At 45.4% G+C, this 20,008-nt stretch overlaps 2 protein-coding genes across 6 annotated transcripts; both read right to left on the reverse strand.

The window, feature by feature from the left end:
* Positions 1-96: 96 nt before the first annotated feature.
* Positions 97-14,393, reverse strand: D2HGDH (D-2-hydroxyglutarate dehydrogenase). 2 transcript variants are annotated; one of them, XM_009462835.2, is made up of 11 exons: positions 14,332-14,393; positions 13,333-13,402; positions 9,091-9,491; positions 8,449-8,506; positions 6,808-6,947; positions 5,772-5,965; positions 4,488-4,656; positions 3,281-3,424; positions 2,694-2,836; positions 1,707-1,872; positions 97-459 (listed from the first exon to the last, which is right to left on the reverse strand). In XM_009462835.2, exons 2-11 carry the CDS (start codon positions 13,344-13,346, stop codon positions 200-202), a joined length of 1,689 nt encoding a protein of 562 aa, XP_009461110.2. In that variant the 5' UTR covers positions 13,347-13,402; positions 14,332-14,393; the 3' UTR covers positions 97-199. The 2 variants fall into 2 exon arrangements, with proteins under 2 accessions (XP_009461110.2, XP_087594540.1); XM_087738414.1 differs by lacking the exons at positions 13,333-13,402; positions 14,332-14,393 and having other exon boundaries at positions 8,449-8,547; positions 9,091-9,226.
* Positions 10,027-20,003, reverse strand: ING5 (inhibitor of growth family member 5). Of its 4 annotated transcripts, none has more exons than XM_087738442.1 (9): positions 19,830-20,003; positions 19,180-19,251; positions 18,303-18,469; positions 16,757-16,868; positions 15,709-15,802; positions 14,565-14,700; positions 14,332-14,393; positions 13,333-13,402; positions 10,027-10,323 (listed from the first exon to the last, which is right to left on the reverse strand). In XM_087738442.1, the coding sequence occupies exons 1-8, from the start codon at positions 19,864-19,866 to the stop codon at positions 13,360-13,362; spliced, it is 723 nt and encodes a 240-aa protein (XP_087594568.1). In that variant the 5' UTR covers positions 19,867-20,003; the 3' UTR covers positions 10,027-10,323; positions 13,333-13,359. The 4 variants fall into 4 exon arrangements, with proteins under 4 accessions (XP_087594568.1, XP_087594567.1, XP_087594566.1 ...); XM_087738441.1 differs by having other exon boundaries at positions 10,027-12,195; XM_087738440.1 differs by having other exon boundaries at positions 10,027-13,402.
* Positions 20,004-20,008: the final 5 nt, after the last annotated feature.

Genomic DNA, 20,008 nt, shown 5'->3' on the forward strand with positions numbered 1-20,008 from the left:
GCTCTTCTTCAGAAAGAGCAGGCACCCCTGAAAAGAACCATGTTCCTTTACGTGTTCCATCACACTAAGGAAATAAAACAAGGAGCATTCCACATGCTTGTTTGATCCATCAATTTGTTTACAGCTAAAGTTCAGTGGCCGAGCTAGAGATGCCATCCTTGCATGATGGTATCTGCTTGCTTCTCAGTGCACGTTGCTCTCAGGAACCGGAGGGCAGCGTCTTGTATGGATTGAGGATCCCTTTGGGGTCTAACATGGCTTTGAAACGCTGCATTAGAAAGACTGCCTCATTGGGTTTGCTGTACTGAATGAACTGCTTTTTCTTGAAGCCCAGTCCGTGCTCTGCACTGATACTGCCATTGTATCTTGCAGTCCACTCATACACAAATGGCTCAATGGCATCCAGCAGGGAATGGCTATAGGACTCTGCCGTGATGTTCAAGTGCAAGTTTCCGTCTCCTGGAAGAAAACATTGCAGAGGTGGGTCTGTAAGAAAAACTCAGTGACCCTGCAATGGAGACTCGTTACTGTCTCCTCCACGTACTCAAACAACAGTGCCTTTGTTAGTCTCCAAACTATGTGAAAAAGGACAAATTCACTGTCCTTCTACAAACATCAGGCCTCTCCATGTACAAATAATTCAAATAGGATCTTTCTTTTTCCATGCTTGTAGTACAGTATTTGGGGAAGTGTCCTGAGTTAAGCTATTTTGAAATTTCCACTGTTTTGATTTTAAAATTCAAACAACCATGCTGCATTAATTATTGACCCATTACCAAGATGGCATGCCAAAGACTTCCCCAATGGTATTTCATAATGATCGTTAGATTTTAATAAAGCCCTTCATCACTTCCTCTCTCCCTATTATGTTTGTGCAATGTTCTAAATGCACTTTGGCACTGTGTCAACAGAAACAAAGCAAGCAGAACATATTCTCCTTTTTCCACTTGCGTGTGATGGTATTTGATTAAGCATACGCTTGCTGGGTATTCAGAAGACAAAACACACAAAGGTAAACACAACTTACTCATTCTCACTCCAGTACCTCTTCCTGCAAACCCTCACAGTACACAGCTTAATCCTCAATACCAAGAGCTACCAGAGGCAGCCTTTGTTACGCAGACTTGGCTTTCCATGTCCAACAATCTCAAATCGAGCGTGCTGAAGAGTGTTCTGTTCTTTTTTTTTTTTTTAACAGAACAGCTCTGCTAAGCTACCAATTTAACTGTATGTAAAATCAAATTAGTTTCAAAGCATTCTGACAAATGTACTGGCCTTTCTGTGCCTTACTTTTATCACTCTCTTTTGGAGGGTTAATGGCTCAGACATAATTGATTTCCAATATGACTAATCACTTCGGACAAGAAAGTGTTTATCTACCAAATGTGTCTAAGTACATTAATCAAATTGATGGTCCAATTAAACAACCTACATATTTAAAAAGAAAGTACAGAGCAAGAAGATACAAATGACCAGTTCAGTGGCTGGCTGGCTAGCAACCTGCCATTACTATATGGAATACAGTCTAAAAGCAATGAAATTCAAACACAAAGATCCTTGTGTATCCTCCTCTTCTGACAGCTCTCAGCTATTTAGTCTATGCCTTTCACTAATCTAAAAACAACCTTTAAAACTACCAGGAAGCTGCATAGCAAAACCTGGAGCACGGAAGAGCCATAACCTCCTTTCCCAGCATCTACACTTACCCAAGTGGCCGTAGCCCACCACGTTTTTGGCACTCCAGCCCAGCCGAGCCCTCGTGTCAGTCACGAGATCGTACAGCTTTCCCACAGGGAGAGAGATGTCATATTTGTAGACATAGCCATCGTGAGTGAGGGCCTCTGTGATCCTCTCCCGCAGGCTCCACAGCATCTGATGAATCAAAGGTCAAAAAAATCCAAATAAACCAAGTACCTCTTGGGTTCCATGCTTTGTGGCATGGAGGGAAAAAGAGCCTAGATTCTTTGCATATAACATCAACTTCTGATTTCGCTCGATATCCTCTGCCTCTTGGAAGCCAGTAATAACGCTTTCTTGGCAGCATGGTACAGTAAAGTGACAGAGCAACTCTTCAAGCTTGACAGAACCCCAGATGCAAAGAACACAGCCATGGGCATTCTCTCCAAAGCTGTTCTGGGTTTCCCAAGAAGTGGGGACGTGCCTCCTCCAGTTTAGTACTGCAAGGGTCGGTTTGGGAACTGGGACTGGAAGAAACATGGGTCAGTGTAAAAGACTCATGTTCACCAGGCAGACACAAATCACTCTCCTCCTCACTGAGACACTATGTGTTCGTCTTGTTCCCGGGGACCACAGTCTCTGGCTCTAACAGACTGTCATGCTGGCCTACAGGACTTTGCTCACTCCTGGCCTCGCTGACAACTCAGCTTCTGGTTTCGATACTTTTCAGGCAGTTTGGGTCCTACCCCAGCAACCACTGAAAGATGTAATACATTATTCTGATCTTTTTAAAAGAGAAAACACCCACTGAAACCCCAAATACTCAGGCTTTCTCAGAAGAATCACCAGTGGTAAGTATTCTCTTTTAGCATTCTTATTCAATATGCCAAATAAGCTACCAGATCACTCAGGGACATTTATACCAAACAACAGTCCGAACATTTCCCTATTAAACATAAAAATCCAAGTACAGAATCATCTCAAAGAGATTTGCGCAAGAGGAAACGATGACTTGCCTTTATTTTCTTATCATCCGTTGCCACAGTTCCATCAGTGACCAAACCAGAACTCATGGCCTGTTCTAGGAAGTTGTTCAGTTTTTCTTCATCATGGGTCGAGCTGGAGCCCGAAGTTTCAATTAAAACATAAAAAGGGCTGCCTGAAAGTGAGGGAGGACAGAATAAGCAGATGCTCTGGGATAAAAGCACAGGAATTTAGTGCAGATTCTGGAACTTCTCCCAAGCTTGGCACATTTCATGAGGTCACTCTACTGCCCAGATTCTCTGGTGCCACACGGAAGGGCAGCTCAAGTAGCAATCTTTTATCTGTAGGGCACTTCACTTACATCCTCTACCCTTTACCTAGCTACCACTTTTCAGAAAACTAGCAGTTTTGTGGGAACAAGTAGAAGTAAAATGTCTTATCGTTAAAGATTTCCACCAAATGTGTTTGGAATTGAATATTGGGAATTGAATACTGGGAATACAAAAATTATGAGGGACGCCCACATGCTTACTGACATATATACATATGTATACAAAACTAGGCTAAAAATCCCCAAGCAGTACAATGCCTCTTTCTACAGCACAAATGACACTGGTACCCGTCACTGGGCTGGACAGCTTGAGATGTCTCTCAACCAATTCCATGCACTTCTCATCCATGAACTCATAGGCAGACAGGATCTCTCCCAGCATGGCTCTGCAGGTTGTAAATGTTCCCAGAACCTTAGTGAAACTCTGACACCCTTCAGACAGAACACAGAGAGGAATCAGGAACAAAACACAGCACCCCAAAACCTTGTAAAAACTTCTTAAAAGTCTATCAGGCTTCAAGTCATCTTTCCCATTTCTAGGAAATGTAAACTGCTACCCTGTGTGGGTTTAGATCAGCAGTTCCTGTAACGGTTTTAGCTGGGAAACGTTTCAGAGCAGAACAGCAGGAGGATATAGCAATTAGTCTTTGCCGTGGCAAGGACATCTTGAACACTCTAGGACAGTTCATGCGAAAACGTCTGCCCCACCCTCAGTTCTCAGCACAGGCAAGAAGGCAACCCAAGAGAAATTTAAAGGCTACTGTGAGAGTCCAGGCAAATTCTGGGGTCCACTGCAAATATTCCACAGGTCTGTCAGCACTTGCGGTCTACTCATCCTCTCCTAGGAGTTTAGGTCTCTGCTCTGAAGGCCACATCTGATACAAGCAAGCTGTCTGAGAAGCCCCTGCTGGCCTTGGAGGTTTTAGAGAAAAAAAAACCAAAACCCAAACAGTCTCAGTGAAGGCTCCCCACAAACAACTCTGTTAAAAAGCCTCAGCAGGGACACCCCTCCTGAGGCTCACTCAGAAGCAGCTTTTAAGTAGCTGTGCCTGGCCATGTACCATTCTGATCCAGACCCTGACCTGCAGACTTGACTTCCCAGCCTTGCCTTGTCACTATGGACTCACCCTGTGACCGCTGGATTGCGGCTGCCTCTGCCTACTGTCACCAGACTTGCCCTGCTCACCTTGCTCGGGTACTGTCAGACCGGGCCCTTCTCAGTGAGGGCACTGTCCTGCCTGCCTCTTCAACCTGCTAAGCTCCTGGCTGCCCTTCCCTTGGAGAGAAACCGGCCCTTGTAGGTATTTTACACATTTACACCACAGATATAAAATATCTGCACAGGTATTTTAACATACAGCACCATATTGTTTCTCAGAAACAAGCTGATGCTGGTAGTCTAGCACAGCAGGCTAATCAATGCTTTCTTTTCTCCATTCCTATTCCCTTCCCAGTCTCTGAATTAGGGTGTGCAATTATTAATATCAGCTCCTACCTAGGAATGCCAGATTCACAGCCTTCGGTTTCTGAGGACAGAGTATGGAGACAGCAGTGATAACTCCCAAGGTCCCCTCAGATCCAATGAAAAGCTGCTTCAAATCATAGCCAGTGTTATCTTTGCGCAGAGAAGCCAAGCAATCCAGAGCTGAGCCGTCAGCCAGCACCTGTGGGAATACGGAGACCCAGTCAAGCACCTACATAGAAATCTGCAGTCATAAGCTCGTCTACTACCAAGCTGATGAAAAGCTGCCACTAGCCTTGAGCAGTGGACAACAGCAGCAACCCGTTCCCACAGTCTCGTCACTGCTCCTCCATTCCCAGCTCTTCCTCCCCTCTATATCCTACCTGAGTCTTCCCCCAAACTCTTCTCCTTCTTATTTTGCGGTGCTCTTTGCACATGTTCCAGCAGGACAAGTAATAACAGAAGATCGAGTTTGCTCTGCTTTTCTTACCAGTGGTGGACAAGATCAGCCATTCTTTGCAGCCCTAGCTCCCATTATTCAACAGAAACAAGGAACACTATTTGAAACAGTGAACATAGTTAACCAGAATGAAGTAAGCCCTCCACCACTTGAGCCTTAAATCAAGGCTGAATGTCTCTAAGACATGCTACTAAAGGCTATTTTGATGCTAGAGGGACTAACCTGAGAGACAAAGGCTCTCCTTTCTGGGCCTACACAATAAAACCAAACCAGGCTTTTGTTACCTACCCAATTTATTTCCTATCAACTCTCTGCTCCCACGCTCCAAATCTTTTTTAGAACCACTAATCACAGTCTTTACACACAAAAGCACAGGCCTGTAGGGCAGAAGCAGGCTGAAGAACAGGAAAGAGTCTAGGAGAAAGCCATCAGCCAAACAAATCCAAAGCAGACGGCTCTATTAAAAGTTGAGTGAGCAGCTGCTAGAAGAGTGCCATAGGATGGATTTAGCAGAGCGTTCCAGAGACCCACCACTCCACAGAGGAACCAACCTCATAGAGGCAACTTGGGATCACCAAATGTCTCCCTACCTTCTTATCCGGATTAGAAAACCACCTAATACCACTCCCATCAGTAAGGACAGAGGTGGAAGCTGCAAACTGTGGTAGCAGTAACACACTACACACATGAAGACACTTGTTGCCCCTTCTCAAAAGAGTCATACAAGGAAAAGCGAAGAGTGGAAGCCTGCAGAGAAACTTGTCTGCATAATGGGTAGCTAAGGGCTAGAACAGCAGGGAACAGGGTAAGAAGTAGAGGTTCAAACACAGAAGGGAACTGCCAGGTACTCGCCTTACCACTTCCAGTCCCAGCACTGTCCCTCGGAGAGAGCCGTATCTCAAGAGCCGTAAGCCTCCAGCATTTGTGGCCACGTTACCACCGATGTGACAGCTACCTTTCGCTCCCAAGTCAAGTGGCATGATAAACCCCTGCTCCTCCAAGTACTCGTTGAGTTTCTCCAAGATGCAGCCAGCTTGGCACACAAGGATTCCTGAAACATAAATGTGCTGCTACAGGCTGATGCCCAAGAAGAAGGTGCCTCCTAAAGAGGCGGGATAAGTACAAGTGGATGCAACCACCTCTTCCTCCAAAACTTCCTGGGGTTCAATTTAAATGCAGAATTCATCCATGCATGCTACAAGGCATTGTCCAACCCCTCCTCAAGCCAAGGGGAGCTTTGCCATTGTCTTAACATCTGGTCATCCACAACTCTGGACTGGTAAAACACAATGAGATTAAGTATATCTCTTCCTGTTGTTCTCTCTCTTTCTGTGTTTTAAGAACTGAAATACTCAAACCAGCCTGCTTCCTAACTCTCCAAATCCAAACAACCTGTAAGTTTTCCCCATCCCTCCCTTCCCTCTGCTAGTGTAGTTACCACATGCCTTCTTCAACACTGTCATTCTGCTCCACCTGCTGGGTTTCTCATCTAGATTTATACAGAGGTAATAGGATGTCCATGTTTTCTCTTCTCTTCTCTTCTCTTCTCTTCTCTTCTCTTCTCTTCTCTTCTCTTCTCTTCTCTTCTCTTCTCTTCTCTTCTCTTCTCTTCTCTTCTCTTCTCTTCTCTTCTCTTCTCTTCTCTTCTCTTCTCTTCTCTCTTCTCTTCTCTCTTCTCTTCCTCTTTCTGCCACCAGATGTATTTTTACATCTGCTACTATTATAACCTAAGCATTACATCAGCAGCAGGAGACTGGATGGAACAAACCTGTGACACCCCTTATGACGCTGCTGGGCTGAACCTTGCTGATCCTGCAGCTATTGTCTCCCAGGAAAATGGCTGGTTGAGGGCCTGGGGCTCATTTCTGCGCCTCACATCTCTACAATACTTACCAGACACCTTGTCAAAGCTGATGATCCTGTTCATGAGAACAGTGGAGAGAATGATCTCATCAAAGACAGGAACGCTGCCCCCAACAAGGCCTGTGTTACCCCCCTGTGGGTTCACTGCCAGGTTCCTCTCATAGCAGTACCTGAAAGGAAGAAGGTTTCTGAAGCCTTATGCATTTTAAGGCCATAATCCAGTCTATCAGAAGAATTTCACTTCCACATGAACGTCTACTGTTGCACGAGTGCTCAACGCTCCTTAAAATTAAGCAGCATTTAGCCTAAAGATTAAATTGATACAAAGGGACAGTTTCACTGCAGAAGTGAGAAAGCGCAACTCCTCACTAAACTCACCCAGCACTGAGCAAAGGAACAAACACGTGGGGTTACCCCTGCGCACATCTACAGATTTGCCATGCAACATCTGCCTGGAAATCACTGCTCACTCTGTTTACATTAATGCCCTGTAGGCAATGAAGCGTGTGCATCTATGCCTCAGCCACTTCACCTTCCAGCCTGCCATATCCCTGCAAAGCACCACCCATCACATCCTCTCCAAACTCACACAAGTTCTTGCACAACGGATGGCACAAAGGCCCACTGCACCAGCAGTTACTTCAGAAGCCCTGACTTTACTGTGCTCTATATGTCTGTTTTAACAGAGCTAGGAGTGGGTTCACGCAGCTTTTAGCTCTTCAGCCAAACAGTGATCCTGCATACTGACGCCCAACTGGAGCTGTGCTCACACGAGCAAACCAGGGGTGTTCTTACTGATTTAGTGGACAAAACATTAGCTCCTCAAACTGCCTGATTCAGGCCTAACCTTCTTTACCTTTTCAGATGGACCCTCCTGAATCATTCAACACAACTGCTCCTCTTGAGCACTGGTACAGTGTCTAATTTTGACAACTTAGTAGAGCAGAAAAGTCATCAATACTAAATCCACTTGCTAATCTCTCCCCACCATTTCTCTCCTCCACACTAAGCACTCTTAGGACCCTTCTACTCAAAGCCATCAACATTGATTTGGGAAGTCTGCTGCTGCCCACTTAGCCTTTCTTTGCAAGGACATCTGGCCAGGAAAGATTAATTTTATTTTGTAAAACAAATGAAAGTTTGGCCTTTGTTTCTGCCCAATATGGACATGACACCATAACCCCAGAAAAGCTGAGCGTCAGGGAGAGCACTGGGCCTGGGAAATACAAGGCACAGGTTCAAGCCCCTTTCTGCCTTGAAAAATTTCAGCTCCCTATGTGAAAACATTCCTAATCAGGAACCTGTAGTTTTTTTAGATGAGCGACACTGCACATGCATACCCACCAGCACATGCACAGCCCCAGACTCGCGACAGCATGCACTGTCTCCCGCCCTGTGAGCAGCTGGAACAAAAGGTACGTCAGGAAACAGTGGGCAGCCCAAGGGCAGTGGGGATATAAAGAGCAGAAGGGAGAGCTGAATTCACCAGAGCTCAACCAGAAGACATGCAGTCAAGAAGAAAACAGCTTCAATAAATCCAATGGCTGAGCAATTAGTGCCTGGACATCTAGAAGTTCCCCTTCACCTGCTGGGCCCTCTCAGGCTAAACCTGAATCTTCTCATCACCTGAGTTTCCTCATCACAAAATCCAGCAGAAAAGGAGCACGTTACCTGAGAGCCTGAGACACCTCTGCTGTTGTCTGTGGCTTCAACATCAGCTTGCTACAGCCTGCAATGAAAGCAAGGGACTCTCAAGGCAAGTTGTGGGCTCTACAGAGGTCAGAAAGAAAAAGGTGGCAAAATGTGATGTCTGAAATAACAACACTCCCTCCACTGTGAGGCAGAGTCATTTTAATCACTTTTAAAACAAACATTTTCCATAGCGGGCTTTCCCTTAAAGCACTGTAAAAGCTTTGTCTGTATATGTAGACTTGGCTGCCAGTGGGGGCAATGGGAATTGTTTAATATTCTCATGAAGTCTTTGACAAAAGTAACAGAAAATTCACACCACTTGTTTTCTGAGGTTAATCCAAAACTTCAGGAACTGTTAACCAATTTGTTTCAGGAAAAAATTAGTAAGTTAACAGGGCTTAGATTTTTTTGTTAATGAAAGCCTGAAAGATTACCAGAAATTAGGTAACTCTCAAAGGAATATTTCCTGTGAGGAAAACTCATTTTGCCTGGTCTGTAAAGAAAGACGTGGTCTGCTATAAACAAAGATGAGATTTTCTTTGGCAGACTTTTCATTCTCGTACCTTAACGGAAGCAGAGAGGAGGCTTTACCAAAACTGAAAAATAAACAACCTCACTTACCTCGGACTGATTTAAGCCAGTCCACATTAAATGGTTTCAATTCCTCTGGATTTGTGATGACTCTGCCTGGCATAATGCGCTCAAAGAAAGCCACGTCGCTGTCAGACACACGGGAGAAGGGCAGCCGCTGCACTCTGTAACGCTCGCTAGTCAGCATGACCTCCTGCAAGCTGGAGGAGGCTGTGTGGAGCGCTCTCCGGCCCCGAGGCCTCATGCCCCATGGCATAGAAACCACGTTCGTGGGTGTACCTGGCCGTTTCCTCTGCTGAAGCGTCCCCAAGACAGAAGTCACACTCTGCTGTGCCAAGAGCCTCCTGTGGAAGCTTGTCAGCCATCTTAGCCGAGTCCAGCAACTCCACACAGAGCAGCAGGGGACCGCAGAGGAAATCCCCATGATCACCCTGGAAAGCAGAGGCCGACCTCAGGTGCAAGCTCCCCTCCTCTCTGCCCCGGCTCTGGGTGTTCCTCTCCTAGGGGAAACAACTTAGGCGCTCTCCCGGTTTGTGAGGAGGTGGGAACAGGCCCCTCCATGCGTGACAACCCCCCGGCCAGGCGCCACCGCAGATACCCATCGCACAGCTCAGGCAGAAGCTCTCCTTCTGCTGTCACCAACCACCCGCCGAACCCCAGCTGGGACACGACAGCCTCACACACCCCTCGGGACGGGACGGGGTAAACCCGCCCCCGCTTCTGGGCCCGGCAGCTTCAGGCCCGCCCCGGTGCAGGCAGCGAGGGGAGCCGGGCGGCGGCGAGGCACGGCCGGACGCGGGCCCGCGCCCCCTGAGGCGGCCAGGCCGCGGGTGACGCTGCCACCGCGCACGCACCCGGCACAGGCGGGCGGCAGCGCCCCCTGGCGGCGGGAGGCCCCGCCCCCGGAGGGGGACGCCCCCCCCCGCAAGCGCTCCGCCGCCGCCCCGACACACTCTGGCACGGCTCTGTTCCCAAAAATACTTTATTTATAACAATATATCCATTATCTATTACATGATCCAAAAATACAGATATACATTTTTACTTTACATTCCTTTTTTTTTTTTTAATAAAAAGATTTATATTCTCTTCCATTTACAAAGGGAACATAGATCTAACTCTTTTAAAAAATAGTACGATTGGGTTAAAGTCATTTCACCTCCGGTTTGGACGAGCTGCAATAAAGCTGAACCCCGCAGGGCCTTCGGGTGTTTGGACAATCGTTAGTGGAACATTCCTTTACGTGTCACAGTCTTGTGCGCCCTTCTCCAGAAAAGGATATTTATCGCCATACATTCAAAATTCAGGAGAAAGATTTAAATCCTTTAGTAAGCAAAAATGAAGGCTACTGGTATTTCTGTCTATAAGGAGTTTAAAAAAAAACCCCAAAAAATCTCTAAAGCCAGGTGCAAGCAGCCAAGAGGTGCTCCGCAGCCCCTCAGAGCCCCCACGCTGATATGTTCCAAGTGGGACAGTTTATTGCTGGTATCAGACGTCAGATGTTCTGACACATTAGAGATGTTGCATCGTGAAGAGGAGGAGTATGTTGTACCTCACACTGTTCACGATTCCTAGCAAAGTCTCTTTCCTTTTGAGGGCTGATGCTAACTTCTAGAGTTTATTTTTCTTTTTGCTTTGCTGGTTAAAATGGAAAAAGTCTGCTCTGCTGAGCCCCAGAAAGCACTTGTTAACAAAATGCATGTTGCTGTACTACCTGACCATCTTTTCTGAGCTGAGGGTGGTCAGCTTCGTGCCTATTCATCCGTAGCTGTGCACTTCCGTAAGGGCATGTTTCCAGCAAGACCTCCAGAGAGGCGCAGTGGAATTGCGAGATTGTTTCAAATCAAATGCTTAATCTATGGTGATACCGCTAACTAATAAAGCCGGGGGGGGGGGGAAGAAAAAAAAAAAGTTGTATACAATACCAGAAGGGAAAAATAAAGCCTGAAACGGCATCAACACTAGCCTTCGGGATGCAGTAACACTCCTGCATTAATCCAGTGTAGCAGGTCAATGAGGTACAGGTCTCACTCACTGGTTACTGAATTACAGGCTGGCTCATGAGGTATCACGATTAAATTTACTCTCAAAAAAGAGAGGCAGAAAGAAAAAGAGGGCTGACTGAATTTCTAAGTTCAGGTTTGTGTGATTGTGCTTTTCCTCCTCCTTCTCTCCAGCAACCTCCTTTCAATTTGTCTGTGTGCTTTCTGGGTGCTATTACAATGGCAAGAATGACAAATGCGCGTTGTCTTGTAAACATAACTGTGGAAACTTCATACACAACATACAGAGTGATGCAATGTTGCGAAGACACGTGCAACATCACACTTTAAATGAAAGGACCCTGGAGACAGGTATTTTTTTTCCATAGCAGATGCAATAAATCAAAATGTTAACAGAAAAGTTGTCTCAGTATCAAGAGGTTTCTTCTATGTCAGTCTTGACATAGGTGCAGCATCTACAAAGCCCAACAGAGCAAAGCAGGGAAGGAAAATTGGCAAGAGCTGTGTTCTACTTTCTTTCATTGCAAAACATAAGTAAGAGGGTCAGTGTAACAGGGGGAAAAAAGACTTTTCTTTTGGAAACAGGTGCCAAAATCTGACTAGAAGTATTTTTTTCTTCTGTACTGTTTATTCAGATTGTTTTTACAGCAGAACAAAAGCTTATCTGGAAGTCTCTTAATGCCTTTCCAGCACTCTATACCAAGAGCTCCTCCACAATGGTATGCAAAGTAGTACACAGCCCTGCACAGAGCTGCCATCAACACCCATCAGGGATCAGACAGCAAAGTTCATGAACTCTGGTGTGTGCTACTGCAGTGGGGGTTGGTTCGGGGCTTTTTTTCTCCCCCCTCTGGCAGCAGAACCACCTTTCCCCACATCTCTTATTGTAGGCAGGTAAGACCCACAATGCAGGAGACATAGATGAAGACAAGAGTTCTCTCTGCTCTTCCCTCAACTTCTGCATCCACTATAACTCAGAGCAAGGAAAACACAGAAAGACTTTTGTTTTCCTACTCCTGATTTCCTTCTCTTCCTTCCGCTGCAGCAACTGACACTGTGATGACAGCAAGGATTCACATTCATAATCTGAAAGGCAGCTTAAAGTAGTCAAGAACACGCAAATGCGCCCCCACTAAAAAAGACAAGAAGTCATTTTAAAACATTCCTGCTGAATGGCCTTCTTCAACAGCAGTGCTTCATAGCAAATGCTATTCAACACCCCACCCCCACCCCAGCCTTTCAGCTTTGTAGCTCCATCATAGGAACATACACATTGTCCTTATGGAGCCTCCTCTTAAAGCTTGTTTTCCTGATTTACCCAGGTGCAATACAGGCAAAGACAAGTAACAAAAATCAGGCCTTCATCTTATTTTATGAATAAATCCGACCTTCTATCTCTATAAGAATACTGTAGGATTCATCTTCACAGTAATGTACTAAAAGGATCTTCGGAGAAATGGAAACAGCCAGGAAAGGTAACACCCTCTCTCAATATTACCGTCACTACAAAACACTGCAGGACAATTCCTTTGCTGTTTAAAGGTTTTCTCCCAAAAGAGACAAACCTTTTCTAGAAGGAGGTGAAAAGTCTAATGGTTTGCTTCTGCTAAGGTTCATGTGAACGGGGGCAAGATCAAGTAAAATAAACGCAGTGCAAAGGTAGACAAAAGAAAGTCCCCAAAAGAGAAGATACGATCATACCTCTCTCCCATCCCCACCTTGTCAAAGCTAAGCACATCGCTTGCCTTTGCAGAAATGGACACTGGAAACAGTTAACCAGCTTTCCCTTTCCCTTCCGTACTACAAAACTGCACAACAAATGGACTTCACACCTAAACAACGGAGTCTACTTCTTTCATGCAGGCTACATCGGAGAGAATTCCTTCTTCTCTGCCACACCAAGCTCCAGGCCTAAACTACTTCCATAATGGCGATGCACCATGCTGAAGATACAGGTATCTGAGTCTCCTGCAATGCCTTACGTGGTTTCACAGACTCCTATAAACTAGCAGAGACTACAGCTACTGGCTGCCCTAGCACTTCATAGCAACACTGATTTCAGTGCTGTGCAAGTGTAACATAAATGAAATCCCTGTGGCAATGGGATTTGGGACTCCCTCCCAAAGTAATTTTCTTAAGAAAGAACAGGAATTACAACTGGCCACTGGACAATTAAATATCATACCAGAAAAAGGAGGGTAGGTTTAAAAAAAAAAAATCAAAGATAATATTGCAACATGAATGAAGGAATATATTAAATTCTTCTTGCCTCGGAGGATGCATTTCCCTCTACTCCTTACTTCTTTTTCTTTCTTTCCTGAACACAACGAGGACAAAACCTACAGGGAAAAAGAAGCAGTAATTAGTTCCTGAAGTTAACAACACATAGCCCAAGAACTCTTTTTATTATTTGGGAATGAGTGGGTGGGAGCATGGTTTAAAAGCAGCCAATTTAAGCAACTGCAACAATTTTCATGACATGCAGGAAGCGTGGGCAAATAGGAAAGGAACAGTACCAACTCGAGTGGGCAGAAGTAACAGATAGCACTAGGAGGCTTCCAGGGCTCATCAGCCCCTCACAGCTGTCATTCACCTTATTTCGTTCACCTAGAAGTTACTCCAAGTAACTTCTCCAAGTTTGTCACACCAGCTTTCTCTACAGGCCAAAGATATGTTCCTCCAACTCATTCCTTCCTCTCCCTCCAATAATTGCAGTACGCTTTCACTTAAGCCTGTTTCTGATAGGCATCTTATTAATTAGATGAGAGCAGTCCATTAAACAGAAACTAAGTACAGAACAAGCCTATGATTCTTTCCAAGACGAACACATATATAAGCAAAACCTAGAGCAGTCTTCAAACTTTGCTTCCAGAAGTGAAAAAAATAAATACATGTCTCTTCTCAATTTTAACCACAGCCACAACTACGTGACAATACAGCAAACCCGAGATGTAACATGTACACGTTTACACAAGCCTCAGATCAAAAACTGCTCTGTTTATCATGCAGTTTTGCATATGCCCAGGTCCTTGTTTTGCTCCCACCAGAATCTAGAGACTCCCGTGGAAGTGGACTTCAGGAAGAAGGTTCCACTTCTACCTTCACACAAACACAATTCCAAGCCATATAGGATGCAAACCCTCTGATGACAAGAGCAAAGCTCCTCTGTGACAAGGGGTCGCAACAAGGTTTTAATTCTTATTGTGATTCTTGCTGAGGCAAACTGTAGCCTGATAAAAATCAAAAAGCTGTATGTTGTCATACTTACCATTTCCCTTTTGGTTTGGTGGTGAGGTCTACGCAAGCAAAGTGGAACCATTCAATTGGGCACTGCAAAACAGAAAGGAAAAACCCACAGAGGAGATGCTTAGCGTTTCACAATGTTACTTTCATTTTGTATGATCGAATTGAGCAAGTACACACGCCCCCCCCCGCCCGCCCTGGATTTCGCAGTGTTGTGACGTAGCGAACATCTGACAATATATCATCTCAAGTGCTTACATCTGGGTTGTCACAGCCAATCATTTCTCCATAGGACACCTGGTGACACAGGCAGTAGGTGGGTTCGTTGGGGTCCACCGGCATGTCTAGGACATCTGAGGGATGCACCGACAGGATGGTATCAGCAAACTCAGATCTGTGGACAAGGACAGATTGAGGATAAAACATTTTTCAGTTGTAGGCAACACCATGTTTCCAAGATCTAAATCCCACTCGGGAAAATTAGTTTTTAACAATATCTTCCCTAAAACACACTGACTTTACTTCAGAGTTTAGATTACATTATCACATATTATCCAATAATTAAAATCACAATGTAGTTTGATCAAACACAAAACATGAGCTTGACTATAAGGGATTAAGAGAATGATTTATAGATGCCATGACTACAGGAGCAAAATTAACATACGGATCACTTCTGCTTGCGGACAGAAGAATCTGATTTCCCCCCCCCCCCCCCCCGTCAGTTTTAATATATATATTCTTTTCTCCTTGCCAGGTATGAGTGAACCTCCTTGCTCTGACAGGAATGTATTAAGTTGACATGTCAGTAACGCTCAGTGGAAACTATTTTTTTCTTTTCTGCCCCTCCATTTAGCCAACTGAAAAATCAGAATTAACAGCATCCCTCTAATATAAATCATATGATAGAGAGGGGACATGCTTTCTTCCTTGCTTCACAAAACCAAATGAGATTACTCAAGATTGTTCAGGACATGACTGTTTGAAAACAACCCCCAAAATTCTCCAAGATGTCTAGAACAGCAGTAAAACATCAGGTTTTGTCTCAATGGGCAAGTCTTTTTTTTTTTTTTACCATCAAGACCACAAGCAACTGTTAAAAATAGCCACATGACAAAAAACAAAGCTATTTTCTCCCAGCTTGCCAACAGTAACAGAGATGCTGATCTTGTCCTTCCAGACAGAGGGCATTCCAAGCATGCTGAATTTCCACATGCCAACCAAGGAGTTAATTAACAAAGCTGACTTGTCTTAAGCAGGACACTAATGAAACGGAGTAAGACTACAACGCTCTAACACCGCTCACCATCCAGACACGAGTCAAACAGGGTAATGTGAGCTTCCGGAAAATTCATGAAGTGTCAAGCCAAAGTCACCAGAGCTGTGACTGGGTATGCCTTACCCTCCTTTGAGTTTCTTTTTCTTTGGTGTATCTTCTTCAGATGTTCGCCTGCCTCGACCGCGAGAGCCTCTTTTGTCTTTCTGACTTCGTCCCTCTATAAAGGAAAAAAACCCATCATTTCAATTTATTTGAATACCAGAAAAATCCGCAATCTTTTTCTTTTGATGTATTTATTGGTTTGAAATCCTTCTTTTGTGTGTAATTGAATACGAATGCTGCTTCTGAAATACAGAAATACATTTTTATGCCACAAACATGCCAAATTGGCAAGTAGTACAACTGAGCACCAAACTCTTCCGTTCACAGTTTTGGCAACTAAATCATTGCGGTACAATGTTAGCCCATATTGTTGCACAAGATATAAATAGCATCATATTTGATTAGACATGCTGTAATATTTTTTTAAAATCTCAGTATATTTTTAAACACTCAGCCAGTTAATTGGTTACTCAATAACTAACGTAACTTTTATCTCCACATCCCTGATCTTACCTCTTATTTCACAATTCAAAGGCATAAAGCTGTACTGCTGTTAACCATGCCCAAGTTTCACTGTAATCATAGGAGATTTCCAGTATACATTACAGGAACTGATACCTTCCTTTAACTCCTAATTCAATTCAAATTCTGGTAAAGGGAGGAAAACAGAAATCTCTCCTCAAAAAGATCTTAGAACTTACTCAGTCACAGATCAAGCCTGAAACTAAAACTTTTACACTCAAGAGCTGTGAGAAAATCAGTTCGGTTTTGTCACAGTAAGCTCCCCCTTGGCCAGTGGCCTCCTTACAACCAGTAACCATTGGCCACCTCAGGGTGATCTGGCAAGCAGAGACAGTAAGTTAGATCCCAGCACTAGATTTTTCTTCATCTGTTTATTGCCCACCAGAACACTGTAAATATTTGAAGAGCATTAAAAACAAGTAGAAAAGTACACTATGGTGGACTTCTTTTCTTCCTCCAGAAATAACAGCCTATTTTATATCTCAGCCTTTCTGGTTAGATACGCTCAGTGCTGGGAAAGGCTGTCAAACATATTAAATTTACGCACTTTTTAGGCTTCGAGATCCAGGGTTTTCAAAGTCACTGCCTTCCAGTTTATCTTTCAGATCTGCTTCAAATCGCGCCAAGTCTGCATCCAGCCGGCGGATATGCTTATCCACCTGCACAGAAGAGGAAACCACAAACTGAATTAAGAAAAAAAATCCACAAACGAAAACAGGAAGGCCGTTATCGGCATGAACAGCAGTATAATAGTTTAGAGCAAGGCATGAAAGGGCTATGAAACTGGAAAAAAGGGAAATGGTACACACAAAGGGAATTAAAGCAGAGAGAAAAAGCCAAAGGAAAATACAAAAAAGCAAGAGGACCTAATCCCAACACAGGCAAAGAGAAAAGAAGGAAAAGGGGGAAGGAGGTGGCATAAAGGAGAGTCAAAGCAACTCAGACTGATGGTTTGTGGAACAAAACAAGACAATAAGAGATATTAAAAAGAATTGTTTTCTCCCTGCAATTTTCAAAATACATTATTCAACTCATGTCCATGAAATGTGTTGAGTAGATCAGTCTGTTTTTCCTGGCATTTCACTGGCATGCTATTCAAAGAAATTTAGTAATACAGGCTTCTGCCAACTACCTCCAATATCAAGTCAATACATGTTAAGTAAGTACATTGTGCTACCCTGGCTGCAATAACGTGGCTTACAGAACAGAGATGCAGCAAAGGTATTTTAAGTCACCACCCCCAAACTGCGTTGCTGCAATACCTAGCCTTCAAATTAGTGGTTATCTAGGACGCTTTTCAATCCCTGTGAAATAATCTACTTTTCTGCAGTTTTTTGATGGCAATACAACGTACTGCAGCTGCAGATGCAGCAGAACCCAAAGCATCGCTAGAAGCTGGACAAAACATACTAAGCACAGTCGAAAGGATTCCCTTCACTCAAGTTTTATCTATGGGATAAAACACACAAAGATAAGAATTATTCAAGGGGCAGCTAAACGCACACAGGAGTAGAGGCAGAAGAGAAAAGCAGAAAGCTGCATCTTAAGAAATGAGATTTTCCCACCAGGTCGATTGAGGAAAGTCTGGTGTCCAGTATACAACCAGAATGGTGGAGCTGACAGGTCTGCTTTCTTTTGTCACTTGGAAACCGAGGTAATTGAGCAGATTTCCCTCAATTCCTCCACAATACAGTAATGAAATTGACTAAAAAAAAAAACCCATTGTCTATGACTAAGACCAGCCCTAAATAAATTATCGGGTGACAGGGGAGCTGGTGGGGAGAAGGGAGTGGGATAAATCTGCTGGCATTATTACACAGCAGAAGAATACTACCAAGTACTCAAGTGGGATAAACTCATTTAACCTTTCACCAGACGAGAAGCCTACTTGACACAAAACCTGCTAACATAACAGAGGACAACAGTAGGAAAAGTACGCTTTAGAACTAAGAATTTGTTTCAGTAAGATATTTAACCCAAAACAAAAACATCAGGGAAAACGGACGCTGTGGAAATATCTTCTGTGTCCACCAGCAGCCCCATTCCAGAGTATGACCGTTTTTAACAGAAGTCTCACTGGTTGTGATCCTCACCATCTCGTATGTCTGCATGGCCAGCTGGACTTTATCATCACTGTACTCTTTACATTTGTTGTAGGCACTCTGGATTTTCTTCAGGTGTTCCACCCGCTCCTCGGGTAACATGTTTTTCACTGATTCAATGTATTCTGCTGCAAGACTGTCAATTTCTGCTTTCTTATCTGAAAAGCAAAGTATATACACGTGAGAAAGCTGTCTGCCAAAGCAATTATTTTTTTCTTCTATCTCTTTACAGTATTTAGAAGACCTCTCCTGACAGTTTTCTGACTTCCCCTGATCTCTTAATGTATTTACCTTTTTTAAAAAAAATTAACTTAAAGGTATTCACTCTTCAAGACTTGTGGTGTGATTCCGATTTCTCAAGTGTTTTACAGTTAATTCAGAGCAGAGGCTCACAGTTAAGACCAGAAACTAAACCGATGGGTTCACAACTTTGGCCTCTGTTCCCACACACAGAACATTATATTTGCTACGCAGCCATTTACCATTCTAATAGTTCAAATTGAAAATCACTAATGCGCAACCAGATACCAACACAAACCTCAAAAAAAAAAATATCGGTCTTGCAAGACACGCAGCAATCTACAATTCAGTAGATGCGGAAACGCGTGCAGGTAAGGCCATCCAAGGGGCCATCAGGTACAGCGATTGCGCAGCTACTAATTAACAAGCAACTGCTGAAAAAACCCTCAGTCCTGTGAGCTGGAGTCCTCACAGAAAAGAAACAAAAGCTGCACAGCGCTCAGGCAGAGAAAAGGAAAAGCGGTAGAGGGGAGACACGTCCTCTAAAGCCAAGTCTCCCCGGGGCTCTTCCCGTCCTTCGGGCCGAGGCCCTCCGTCAGCCTTCGCTTACCGAAGTACCTGAACACACCTTCTGTTCTCTGATCCAACTCCCGCATCAGCTGGAAGTTCCTTTGCAGCTCACAAGGCAGGTTTTCGATACCTGGAACACAAAGGCCAAGAAATACCGCAGCCTGTTCTCCTCGTAGCAGCCGTCCCGCCTTTGACGCCAGCACCTGAACGCACGCTTAGTCTGACGTACCGTAAACCGTCCGTTTACGTCAGGAAAGCTTAGGTACACGTGCGTACGCCCACGGGCCTTCGTGGCACTGCCGCTCACCCGGCAGCCGCGTCGCTCCCGCTGCTTCTCAGCGAGCCGGTCGCGCACGGTGTGACTGCCCGCGCCGCGAGGGCCGGAGCCGCCGGCCGGGAGCGCAGAGCCCCGCGGCCCCCGCGCCCCGGACGGCGTGTGACAGCCCGGGGGCGGCGCAGAGCGGCCGGGCAGGCGGCACCGGCGGGACCCCCGCAGCCCTCCATCGCCTCACCGCCCCGCTCCCCGGCGCGCAGTGATGACGCGAGGCGACGGCTGATGACGCACAGCGGCACCGCCCCCCCCGCGCCCAGCCCGTGGCGCAGTTCTAATTCCCGCCGCCGCCCCCGCCCCGGCCGCCGCTCGCCTCGCCCCCCCTCCCCCGCCGCCGCCCGCCCCCCCGCCCCGCCCGCTCGGGGCCCCGCGCTCACTGTCCAGGTAGTGCTCCAGGTACATGGCGGTCGCCATCTTGCGGCCCGCGCCCCGCCGCCGCCGCCGCCGCTTCCCGCCGCCTGCCGGGCCCGCATGACAAGGGCCGCGGCCTCAGCCTCATCCCATATTCATAGCCCGCCCGGCCCCTATTGGCCGCCGGGGCCGCTCCTGCTGCATA

The sequence above is a fragment of the Nipponia nippon genome, unplaced genomic scaffold (genome assembly GCF_047370975.1).
Source record: "Nipponia nippon isolate SJK-2023a ecotype South Korea unplaced genomic scaffold, ASM4737097v1 scaffold_7, whole genome shotgun sequence".
Lineage (NCBI taxonomy): Eukaryota > Metazoa > Chordata > Aves > Pelecaniformes > Threskiornithidae > Nipponia > Nipponia nippon.